This window comes from Prionailurus bengalensis, chromosome E2, assembly GCF_016509475.1.
Source record: "Prionailurus bengalensis isolate Pbe53 chromosome E2, Fcat_Pben_1.1_paternal_pri, whole genome shotgun sequence".
NCBI lineage: Eukaryota > Metazoa > Chordata > Mammalia > Carnivora > Felidae > Prionailurus > Prionailurus bengalensis.
The window spans coordinates 519,058-530,902 of record NC_057352.1 but is presented as its reverse complement, the minus strand read 5'-3'; the positions used below and the strand labels follow the sequence as shown (position 1 = coordinate 530,902).

The 11,845-nt window shown below is 49.0% G+C and overlaps 1 protein-coding gene across 1 annotated transcript; it reads left to right on the top strand.

Annotated features, from left to right (window-relative positions):
* The first annotated feature begins 148 nt into the window (after nucleotides 1–148).
* On the top strand, nucleotides 149–11,576 carry ZNF8 (zinc finger protein 8). Its single transcript, XM_043600000.1, has 4 exons — nucleotides 149–344; nucleotides 5,630–5,756; nucleotides 6,056–6,151; nucleotides 9,811–11,576. Exons 1-4 carry the CDS (start codon nucleotides 279–281, stop codon nucleotides 11,247–11,249), a joined length of 1,728 nt encoding a protein of 575 aa, XP_043455935.1. The 5' UTR covers nucleotides 149–278; the 3' UTR covers nucleotides 11,250–11,576.
* Nucleotides 11,577–11,845: the final 269 nt, after the last annotated feature.

Below are 11,845 nucleotides of genomic sequence, written 5' to 3'. Positions count from 1 at the left end.
CTGCGGCAGGAGCGCCCCCAGTGGCCGGAGGCCCGAAGGAAGGACAGTCCTATTGGCCCGAAGCCAGAAGGCTCTCATTGGTCGAAGATTCGACGAACAGAGGTTTCCATTGGTCAGGCTCTGAGGCACGCCGCACGGCCTTCTGGGAGTTGTAGTTGCAGCGTCACCAGCGCGGCCGCCATTGTCCCGCGGGCGGCGAGTGGAGTGGTCCCTGAGGCGGGGGCTGCTCTCGGGTTTACGGACGCCTCGGGCTCCTGTTCTCGACCTGTCGGTCCAGGATGAACCCCGAAGAGGAAGCGACAGCACTGGAGATGGCTACAGGGCTGCCAACGGAATGGCTTCAGGTAAAGTAATAATTATAACGATTGCAGCGGGTCCAGCGTCTCCCGCAGGTATTGGCCCTTTAACCCTGGCAGCGCACGGTGAGCAGGGCCCGGGCCTTATCCCCCTTTACACATGAGAAAACTGAGGCGCAGTTCAGGGCGCGCTGACTGGCCCGACTGGTGAGGGTGGAGTTTGGATTCGAACCCGGGCCATCAGGTCCCCCAGTGCGCATGCTCCCCTAGTACGCCAGTTTCCTTGTTCTGGGATGGGGCTTAGTATCATTTCCTAGGACCAGGCTGGCCCGGCTCCCGCCGATTGCTTTCCCCGCGAAGGCCATCTGCCATGTGATGGTGTCAGTGGAGCGCCGAGATGGCAGGTATTTCCGAATAGAAATGCTTTAATTCACGGAGCCAGCAAACACTCCCCGAGAGCCCTGCTCCGCGAGGCCCCTGGCCAGGGGGCTGGGCACAACCCCTGAGGATGATGACAGGTCACCAGGCACGGCATAACTGGGGCGGGAGCGACTACCGGGGCTCCTTCCCAGCACCGCTCCCTCTCGGGGGCTGTGGGCGAATTGCACACTGGGCGGTCCGTGCCTGCAAGGCCATCTGGGAAGGTGCCTGTTTCAAAGATCCTGCAATTGTAGACAAAGTGGCCGCTCCCTATGTTCTCCATAAAGTGCTGTCTCCACGTGGCAGAAACCAAAAATAATTCATAATTCCTGAAGCTCCGCATCTTTGAAATTCTGGACTTACTGTGTTTTGTTGTTGTTGTTTACCAGGATTTGCATTATTTAAGATTTTGTATGCCAAGTGAGATTATTGATAACCTTAGATTTGCATGTTTTCAGATATGTGTTATGCAGATTTGCATTAAATCACACTTTAGTGGGGCGCCTGGGTGGCTCGGTCGGTTAAGTGTCCGACTTCAGCTCAGGTCACTATCTCGCGGTCCGTGAGTTTGAGCCCCGCGTCAGGCTCTGGGCTGATGGCTCAGAGCCTGGAGCCTACTTACCATTCTGTGTCTCCCTCTCTCTCTCTCTGCCCCTCCCCCGTTCATGCTCTGTCTCTCTCTGTCCCAAAAATAAATAAACGTTAAAAAAAAAACTTAAAAAAAAAAAAACGTAAAAAAAAATCACACTTTAGTGGGGCACCTTGGTTGAACATTTTTTTTTAAATTTTGTTTGTTTTTATTTATTTTTGAAAGACAGAGGGTGAGCCGGGGAGGGGCAGAGAGAAAGGGAGACCCAGAATCTGAAGCAGGCTCCAGGCGCTGAGCTGTCAGCACAGAGCCGAACGCGGGGCTCGAACTCACAGACCGTGAGATCATGACCTGAGCCATAACCGACTGAGCCACTCAGAGGGTCTGACTCTTGATCTCAGCTGGGGTCTTGATCTCTTGGTGATGAATTTGCCTCCAGCTGGGCATGTGAAGCCTACTTTGAAAGAGAAAAAAAATCACACTTTGGTCTGCAGTGGATGGAGGGGGTGGGGCAGGGAATGAGCAATGTCAGTGTAAAACAGTAATTAAGGCAGTCAAAACAGATTTTATTCAGAAACTATTGCAATAGAGGGAAAGAGACTTCAGTATAGAACTGAACTCAATTCCAAATACTATAAGTAAAAGTGGGAATTTCTAGCTGGGTTCTGGGGTGGGTATAATTCTTGCCAAACTGACCTAGGGATTCTTGCTGAAGCAGGCTAAGTGATCAGATATTACCTGAAGGATTCTGTGGGATGAGGACTTTGAAAAGATACAGAGAGTAATTAGATATGGTGGGTGGGGATTCTGACTAAACCAACTCTTTTTCTTTTTTTTTTCTCTGACTAAACCAACTCCTATGAAACTGGGTGATGCAAAGTGGACATAGAAGCCCAGAGGTCAAGGCCTAGTTGAGAAAAGGGTTCAGAGGAACGAGACTCTCTCAAGGAGAGTCTGTCAGCAGTAAGATAAAGTGTATTAGTTATCTGTTGCATGTAACCCAAAAACCTAGTGGTCTAGAACAACAATAAATATTACCTCAGTTCTGATAGCAGGAACCCTTGAATGATTTAGCTGGTGGTTCTGGCCTAGGCCCATGAGGTTACCATCAAGATATCAGTGTGGACCGCTGTCATCTGAGACTTGACTGGGATTGGAGGATCCACCTCCAAGACAGTTCACTCACATGACAGTCCCTCCCCATGTGGGCCTCTCTGTGGAGCTGCTTGAGTGTCCTCACAACATGGCATCTGGCTTCCCAAAGAGTAAGTGGTCCAGGAGATGGCAAGGTAGAAGCCCCAATGCCTTTTGTGCCCTGGGGTTAGAATTTACACACTCATTGGTACGGTATCCTATTGGTTGCCCAACCCTATTGGTTGTCAAACCTGCACAGTATAGGAGGGGACTGCATAACTACACAAGGACTGGGGACCACTGGAGGCCATCTTGGAGGCTTGCCACCACAGGAGGCAAGGAAGTCGAGGGCGTTGAGGTCCAGTGTATAGCTTTCTGTGGCTGCTGTAACAGAGTACTAAAGACTTGGTGGCTTAAAGCAATACACATTTATTCTTACAGTTCTGGAGGTAAGAAGCCTGAGATCAGTTATACTGGGCAGAGCCACCCCTGGAGGATCTAGGGGAGAATCGGTTTCCTCACCTTTTCTAGCTCTAGTGGCTGTAGTCCTTGTATTCCTTGGCTAATGGCCCTTTGTCTGTCTTCAAAGCCAGCAGCATGGCATCTAGCCATAGTGGTCACATTGCCTTTTGTCTTCTGTAGTTAAATCTCCTTCCACCTTCTTAGAAGGACATTAGTGATTGCATTTAGGGCCCACCTGGATAATCCAGGATGATTTCCCCATTTAAAAATCCTTAATCACATTCACAGAATCCCTTTTGCCATTTGTGGTAACATTCACCAGCTCCAGAAACTAGGACCTGGGTATCTTTGGAGGCCATTACTCAGTCAACCATAGCCAGGCTGAAAGAGGCCATCCTGTACCCAAAGGTGAAAAGGAGCCATTCAAGATTTTTTAAAGCAAGTATAGCTTGGGTTTGAGAAAAAACATTAAAGCATCTGGGAAGGTGGGGGTAGGAGAAATACTGAGAGCTAACTAGGATGCGGGGAGGGGGCCAGTGACCAGGTGCTGGATGATGCCAGGGTGGCCTGGTCAGCTGTGGGAGTGTGTGGAGTAAAGGAGTCTGATAGCCCATCTCTCCAGGCACCAGTAGTGCAGAACAAGAGGAGAGCCACAGGGGTCTGAGGTGGAGCAGCAGAGAGGGCCATGAAAAAGCAAGGAATGGGCTCCTGCTAGAATTCCAGGAGGAGACATGAAGGATTCATGTAATGCCACTGAGAGCTCTTATGGCCTGGAGAGATCAGTACTCAGTGGGCCTGGCGCCTGGGCTGTTACTGAGGACCCATGCAGAGTGGGTGATAGTTGAGGGGGTGAGGCAGGAAAGGCAGGGGGCACAGGGAGCATGTATCAGAGCTGGAGGACCTGAGTGGGATATGAGGACACGGGGAAAAGAACAGAGACTTCTGTTCCCAACCAAAGGGTTCTCATGCTTCCTGAACAATTTTTGTCACAGCTGTATGCCACCTGTACTATAATTTCTTTAAAATTTTAAAGACTTCTTGTGTTTTTCTTAACATACCCCTTTATAATTGAGGTATTTAGTAAGTGATTGTGATTTGCATTTCCCTGGTAGCTAATGATATTGAGCATCTTTTCAAGTGCTTATTCAGTATTTGTATATTTTATATTTTCTTTGAAGAAATACCTATTTAGGTCCTTTGCCCTTTTTAATTGTGTTGTCATTATTATTGAGTTGTAAGAGTCCTTTATATTTTCCAGATACAAGTCACATACAAGATTTGTGATTTGTTATTATTATTTCCCAGTATGTGGATATTTTTTCACTTAATTTTTCTAATTAATTTATTTTTTTAATTTGAGAGAGAGAGAGAGCACGAGTGGCGAAGAGGGGCAGAGGGAGAGAGAAAATCCTAAGGAGGCTCCATGCTTAGCAAGAGCCCAAGGTGGGGCTCGATCCCACAACCCTAGGATATTCACCTGAGCCGAAACCAGGAGTCAGATACTGAACCAAGTGAGCCACCCAGGTTTCCCTCTTCTCATTTTCTTGATAGTGTCCTTTGAAGCACAACAATTTTTAATGTTGATGAAGTCCAACTTACTTATTTTTTTCTTTTGTTGCTTGTGCTTTTGCTGTCAGATTCTAAGAACTCTTCACCAATCCAAGATTGTGAAGATTCATTACTATATTTTCTTCTAAGAGCTTAATAGTTTTAGCTCTTACGTTTGTCTTTTATCCATTTTCAGTTAACTTTTTATATGGTGTGAAGTAGAGGACCGATTTTATTCTTTTGCATCTTGTCCTGTAGAAAGTGTTTCACAACCACTTATTCCCCATCACAGCCCCCAAGGAATGATTCTTTGAAAACAGGGAAGCATGGCAATAGAAGTGGTCACCTGCTCTATGCTTCTTGAGGAAGAAGTAGCAGAGTCAAAACTCAGATCCAGAAATATCTAGCTTCTGACAGTGGCCACACCGAGCCCACAGAAGGGTTTCATTTGTAGGACATGTTTTAGATACATTGCATCAACTTACAAAAATTAAAAAGTTTCATTTAAAAATGTGGCCTAATTTTCAGCTACTCACTAGAGATGGGCAGTTCTGACCAAATGAGGCCTGAATTTCCCCCATGATCAGTTGGTTCTGAGTCCCAGCTGCCCCTTCAAATAGGGCATATATTACCCATCACCTGCAGTGTCACCTCTCACAGGTTAAGTACCCTTGTAGGCTCTTCCAGTAGCCCACTTCAGTCTTTGATGAGCCTGCCTGGTCCCTGAAGATAGGTGAGTTTCTGACTCCCAACTATAAACCCCTCTTTTCAGGTAGGATACTGAGTCTTGCCTTGAATCTGAGAGTTATTTAATGTATCAGTTAGATGTTACTATGTAACAAACTATCCTAAAGGTTAGTAGCTTAGACCACTAACTGTTTCTTTAACCCACAGATCTGCATGTCAGCAATTTCTGTTTGCACCTGCACCTGTCTGAGATCAGTTGTAGGTCAGCTGTGGGTGGCTTCCATCTTGCTGGGATACTTTCATATGCCCTCACTATACAACCTAAATGTGACAGTCCAGTAGGTGCCCAGTGAGACCTGACTTGGCATTATTCAGAATGTGCACTCTCTCAGGACACTGGCCTGCCCATCTTCTGCTTCTCCATTCCTCCTTCTCTTCCTAAGAGCACTGACGGGGGCAGTCCAGCTGATCAGGAGTGTGTGTGATATTTCAGGAGCCGGTGACCTTCCGGGACGTGGCTGTGGACTTCACCCAAGAAGAGTGGGGACAGCTGGGCCCCGCCCAGAGGACCCTCTACCGTGACGTGATGCTGGAGACCTTTGGGCATCTGCTCTCTGTGGGTAAGGCCTGCTTCCCCAGCTGATGATTGGATTCCTACAGTGACTTATTTTTTTATGGGTTATAGGTCATAGGGCCTCTGGTATGAGGACTTGATCTTGGGCTGGGGAACAGGGATCTTGCATTCTCATTCCTTGTGGTACATACAGGCAGGAGGAGGTTTCTGCCCTTTTCTGTCCTAATGCAAAGCCGTCACCTTATTGTGAGATGTCCTCATGCCCTATCAGGAGTGTAGGGCTGGATTCTGAGCTGGTTCTTTCTGTGGCAGGTCCCCACATCCTGTGTCTTTCCCTTGTTCCAGGGCCTGAGCTTCCAAAACCTGAAGTCATCTCCCAACTGGAGCAAGGGGCTGAGCTGTGGGCAGCGGAGAGAGGAATTGCCCAGGGTCACTGTCCAGGTGAGAAGCTGCCAAGTGGGAACTCCTAATGGGAGCAGCCCAAGAGGCGACTACAGATGTGCTGCTTGGAAAGGGTGGTGTGTCAGGGTCCCCAAGACCCCAAAGAGCCAGTGATTACAGCGAAAGAATATAGAGGAAAGTCGGCAAGGAGAAAAGGCAGATGAGGTGAAGTCCAGAAGCCAGCCAAGATTCCACAGTTCCTTCCTAGTAGAGTCACACTGTACATGCGTAGTTCCCACAGTAGTGAGTTGTGACGACACATGAGGAATGCTAGCTCCCAGGGAAGCTTGTTAGAGGCTCAGTGCCAGGGTGTTTTATTGGGCGCTGGTCACTTAGGCACCCTGTGCCTGGCACAGACCAAGATTCCAGACTCGCAGGAGAGAGCAGGTGTTCACCGTAAACCATACTGTGGGCACAGTTTGGGCACAGTGAGCCACTCTTATCAGTTAGGGTGGTGGGAACTCTCTTGAAATCCAAATTCCCACACACAGCCCTGGGCCAGTCTCAAAACTGGCCCCTCTAAGGATGGTAGCCTTAGGCCTGCCCTGTTAGCTTTTCTCTGTGTAGGAGGTCTGCGCCCTGCTCCTGTGTTCTCTGTTCTTCTCATCCGGGCTCTCCCTTCTCTGAGCACAGAGACCATCTGCCTCTCCTCCAGTGGTCAGAATCCCACCCTGTCCTCCCTCTCATGTTCTCTCTTGCCACCTCAGTGTGCCCTTGCCACAGGATCATTTCTAATGTGTGAACTTGCTCTCCATCTTCTCCATTTTCATCTTTCATGTCCAGATTCTGTAAACCTGTTCTCCACACCCTTGTGTTCTCTCAGCAACAACGATTGTATTCAGCTCTAAATATCTGAAACCTGGGCTAGAGTACTCAAAAAAAGAAGCAATTTTTTTCACAAAGCAGCCACTGCTGCCTCTGACTCAGTATTCAGTGGCAAGGCTTATGGTTCTGATTCTTCTGGCCTTTCCTTGAGGTCATGGCATGGATGCAGCAGCTCTGGCCATCACATCTGTGCTCCAGGCAGGGGGTGTGGATGTGGGAAGAATAGTGCCAGTAACATTTCACCCCTTTTATCTGAATGAACCCAGATTTCGTCCTTTGAGGTCTCCTTGGTCAGGACTGGGTCACATCTACCTGCCCTTATGCCACTAGGGAGTCTGGAAAGGAGGCCTAGATTGTCATAATTGGCTTATGCCTGTCACAATCCCTTCTCTGGGACTGGTGAATTGGTACCCCGAAGTGCGTTGGAAGAAGTAGGCTATGACAGTGGGATACACGGCCAGCAGTACCTGCTGCTCAGCCTCTGACACCACCCAGGGCTTTTTGACCTGCAGGGAATCACATGTACCTCCACAATGAGGTATAACCTATTACCCGAGGGCAAGGGTGAATCTGCAGCAGATGCAGAAGTACCATGTCTCCTCTGAGGCAAAAGAGCCTGAAGTGCCCCACACGTTTGACATCCTCCAGTCCCCAGTGCTGGCCTGCACCCCCAGGCCCTGAGCTAACTCCTACCAGGCTAGTTCCCTCTGGATGCCATGGTCCCCAGCGGACCATAAATTTCACCATGTAAAACGTACAATTTAGTGGTTTTGAGTATATTCACAGATTATACCCATCACCACTGTCAAGTTCGAGGACATTTTAATGGCTCCAAAGTCACCAATTAGCAGTACCGTGATTTGTTTCTACCCATATAACATTTGTGACACCAAATGTGTGGGGTTTTTTCCACACCAACAAACCGTTTTCCAACTCTCCAGTTACTAGCTGGGTGTCCAACAATTAAGTCCAATTCTGACACTATCTACCTGGAGTTAGTGTAGACCCCACAGCCTGAGGACTCTGTCTCTTAAGAATGCCTCCACTTCAGGGGCGCCTGGGTGGCGCAGTCGGTTAAGCGTCCGACTTCAGCCAGGTCACGATCTCGCGGTCCGTGGGTTCGAGCCCCGCGTCGGGCTCTGGGCTGATGGCTCAGAGCCTGGAGCCTGTTTCCGATTCTGTGTCTCCCTCTCTCTCTGCCCCTCCCCCGTTCATGCTCTGTCTCTCTCTGTCCCAAAAATAAATAAACGTTGAAAAAAAAAATTTAAAAAAAAAAAAAAAAAAAAAAAGAATGCCTCCACTTCAGATGCCAGTTGACAAGTCAGGGCATCCCATACCTCTGACTGACGAGCTATAAATCAGGGGTTCCCATGACCCTCTCCTTAGGTTCAGTAATTTGCTTTTACAGCTCACAGAACTCAGGGACACTATTTATTACTGGTTTATTACAAAGGATAAAATAAACAGCCAGATATCAGGGGTTGGGGTCTGCTGGCTCTGGAGGTGAAGGAAAGGGCCATGGAATGTAGTCAGTCTCGTGAAGCTGGAAATGGCACGGAAACAGATTCTCTCCTAGAGCAGCCAAGAGTCATCCAGCCCTGCTGATACCTTGACTTGGGACTTCTGACCTCAGAACTGTAAGAGAAGTGTGGTCTCTTAAGGTGATACGCTTGCAGCACGTTGTTAGAGCAGCTACAGGAAGCTGATACCCTTGCCTTCGCTGCACTGTAAGAAAGGGGGGGGCCCGCCTGCCTGCATGCAGTTCTTGTTCTGGAGGATTCTGCCACCTGGGCTGGTCCTCCCAAGGTGTCCTACAGACATGAGGGTACCTCTACTTGGGTATCTGACCTACCAAACTTCGGTTTTCTAAAACTGAGCTCCTTGTCTGCCTCCCAAGCCTGCTCCTTCGATGGTTTGCCCAGTATCTATTTCCCTGGCTCCTGAGGACTGGGCTTTTCATGTGTTGGGGTTGCAGTTTCTCCCCATCATCGGGCCAGACAGTGAGTATTTTAGGCTGTGTGGGCTAAGTATACTCACTATTTGTTTTGTTCTCTCTGAAATGAATTACCATAAACTTAGCAGTTTAAAACAACACCCAATCATTATCTCACATTTCTGTCAGTCCTGACTGGTTTGTCTGCTCCAGGTCTCACAAGACTGAAGTCAAGGTCCTGACTGGGCAGGGAACTCAGAGAGAATCCAATTCCAGGTGTGGTCAGGACAGAATGCAGGTCTGTGTGACCATAGGATTGAGGCTCCTGTTTCCTTTGAGACTCTTGCGGAGGAGTTGTTCTCAGGAAGTGCACCCATTTCCCGACTGAAGTCCTCCTGTGCAGCCAGCCTCTCCCTTTTACCTCCTTCTGCTTTTAAGGGCTCTGGGGGCCACTTTAGGCCCATCCTGATAACCCAGCATCCTCTCCCTATTTTAAGGCTTCAGGTCAGCTGATGAGTCACCTGCCAAGTCCCTTCATAGCAGTACCTAGATGAGTGCCTGATTGCACAGCCAGGGACATCTTTAGAATTCTGCTTCTGTCATACACCCTTCTCTTTTTTTCCTGCAGCCCTTAAAAACATAAAAAATACTCGTAGTTGGGGGCTGTAGTCTGCCAGCCCCTTGTCTAAGGCCAGTGCCTGGGCCTGTGGCAGGTACTTGGGAGATTTTTGTCGAACGAATGAAAGCATGAGACTGTTTCTGCAGACGAGGCACTTGGTGTCTGCACAGGAAGCAGAACTGAGATTTTCCTAGAGGTGGGAGGAGTAGTAAGGATGGAGGCCCAGCGTGTCCTCTCTGTGTTTTTTCCGCCAACTCCCTCAGCTCTTTGGTACTCTTTCAGGCTGGGAACCTGGACCCGAAAGCCAAGCGTCACCCAAGGAGCTGGGCCTTCTTGAGGAGGAGCCATCCCATGTTGCGGAAAGGGAAGGCTTCCTGAGGGACACTCCCTGTCCCACCACCCTAGGGAAACACTGGGAACATGAGCGCCAGGTACAGGTGCCTGAGAAGGAACAGGATAATTTGAGGCGATTGGAAGTTAGCCTTGAGGAAGTGCCAGTTCAAGATAAAAGCTATGAAACTTTCAGACCTGGGGAAAACAGTGTCCTGAATGCAAACCCAGATCCATCCTCGGAGACTTCTAGGAGAGACTATCTCTGTGCTTACGACTCACAGGCTATAAACTCGGAAGGGAACTCAAGCTCAGTCCAGCAGACAGGCTCGTCCGGCAAAGGGCCGTGTGACAGCAGTGACTGTAGCAAAGCTTCCAGTCAGGCCATTCCCATTACAGAACTCACCCGAAGCCAAGTACAGGATAAACCCTACAAATGTACAGACTGTGGGAAGTCATTTAATCATAACGCACATCTCACAGTGCATAAGAGGATTCACACGGGAGAGAGGCCTTATATGTGCAAAGAGTGTGGGAAAGCCTTCAGCCAGAACTCCTCCCTGGTTCAGCATGAGCGAATCCACACGGGAGACAAGCCCTATAAATGTGCTGAGTGTGGGAAGTCTTTCTGCCATAGCACACACCTTACTGTCCATCGGAGAATTCACACCGGAGAGAAACCCTATGAATGTCAGGACTGTGGGCGGGCCTTCAACCAGAACTCCTCCCTGGGCCGGCATAAGCGGACACACACCGGGGAGAAGCCATACACTTGCAGTGTGTGTGGGAAGTCCTTCTCACGGACCACGTGCCTCTTCCTGCATCTGAGGACACACACAGAGGAGAGGCCCTATGAGTGCAACCACTGTGGGAAGGGCTTCAGGCACAGCTCCTCCCTGGCCCAGCACCAGCGAAAGCATGCTGGGGAGAAGCCTTACGAGTGCCGCCAGAGGCTGATCTTCGAGCAGACGCCAGCTCTGACAAAGCATGAGTGGGCAGAAGCCCTCGGCTGTGACCCACCTTTGAATCCAGATGAGAGGGCTCACCGAAGCGACAGGCCTTTTAAGTGTAATCATTGTGGGAAATGTTTTATTCAGAGCTCGCACCTCATCCGACACCAGATAACTCACACGAGAGAGGAGTCCCAGGGCCGGAACCGGCGACGGCTTGAGCAGTCCTTTGCCCGGGGCTCACACCTTGCCCGGCATCAGCACACACACTCCAGCGAGAACCCTGGGGGTGGGACAAAGGCAGGACAACCCTCGAGCCGAGCGCTTGCCTTGTTTGACATCCATGAAATCATGCAAGAAAAAAACCCAGTTCACGTCATAGGGGTTGAAGAGTCTTCCATGGGTGCTTCTGTGTTATTTGACATCAGAGAATCCTCGTAGGAGAGAAACTCTACAGATGACTTTTGAACCACAGGTACAAAAATGTGGTAAGTCCACATAGTGCATTCACAGAAAGGGGGACTGGGGGTAGAAACGTCTAAAGCGACCTCTGATTCTTAAAGAAATGGTGCTTCCCAAATACTGGAGATTGATGGTTCTCAAATCTGCCAAGCCCAGTGCCCCCTTTAACCACACATGTTTTGTGCCGTTCCCTCTATTACTGCAAAATGAATTCATAGGTAATGTAACCCACACACATGTACTGTAAAAAATCGATATACGGCCCCTTTTTGTAAAGCATAATTAAAACAAAAGTAATTTATGGTAGAGTGATGTGGACTGAGTTGGTGCGGTATCTCTCCACGTGACTGTATGGGCCATTGTGCCTGAACACCTACCTGGGGCATTGCCAGTGCCGTCTGGCATATGGGATATGGTATCGGTCATGGAAATAGTCCGAGTGGCATTCCTCTATGGGATGTGATTTTCCTAAGTGGTGACTAACTCTTGCAAAAGTTTTGGACAAAACAAAATACCATTGCATTTCTGGAAAATTCTGTATAAAATTCTAAGCGTGCAGGGTTAATTTGTGTTTC

Coding starts and splice junctions, on each gene's coding strand:
- ZNF8 (XM_043600000.1), top strand. CDS start 279: ATGAACCCCGAAGAGGAAGCGACAGCACTGGAGATGGCTACAGGGCTG. Junction 5,757..6,055: donor TGGGCATCTGCTCTCTGTGG/GTAAGGCCTGCT, acceptor CCCTTGTTCCAG/GGCCTGAGCTTCCAAAACCT. Junction 6,152..9,810: donor TGCCCAGGGTCACTGTCCAG/GTGAGAAGCTGC, acceptor GTACTCTTTCAG/GCTGGGAACCTGGACCCGAA.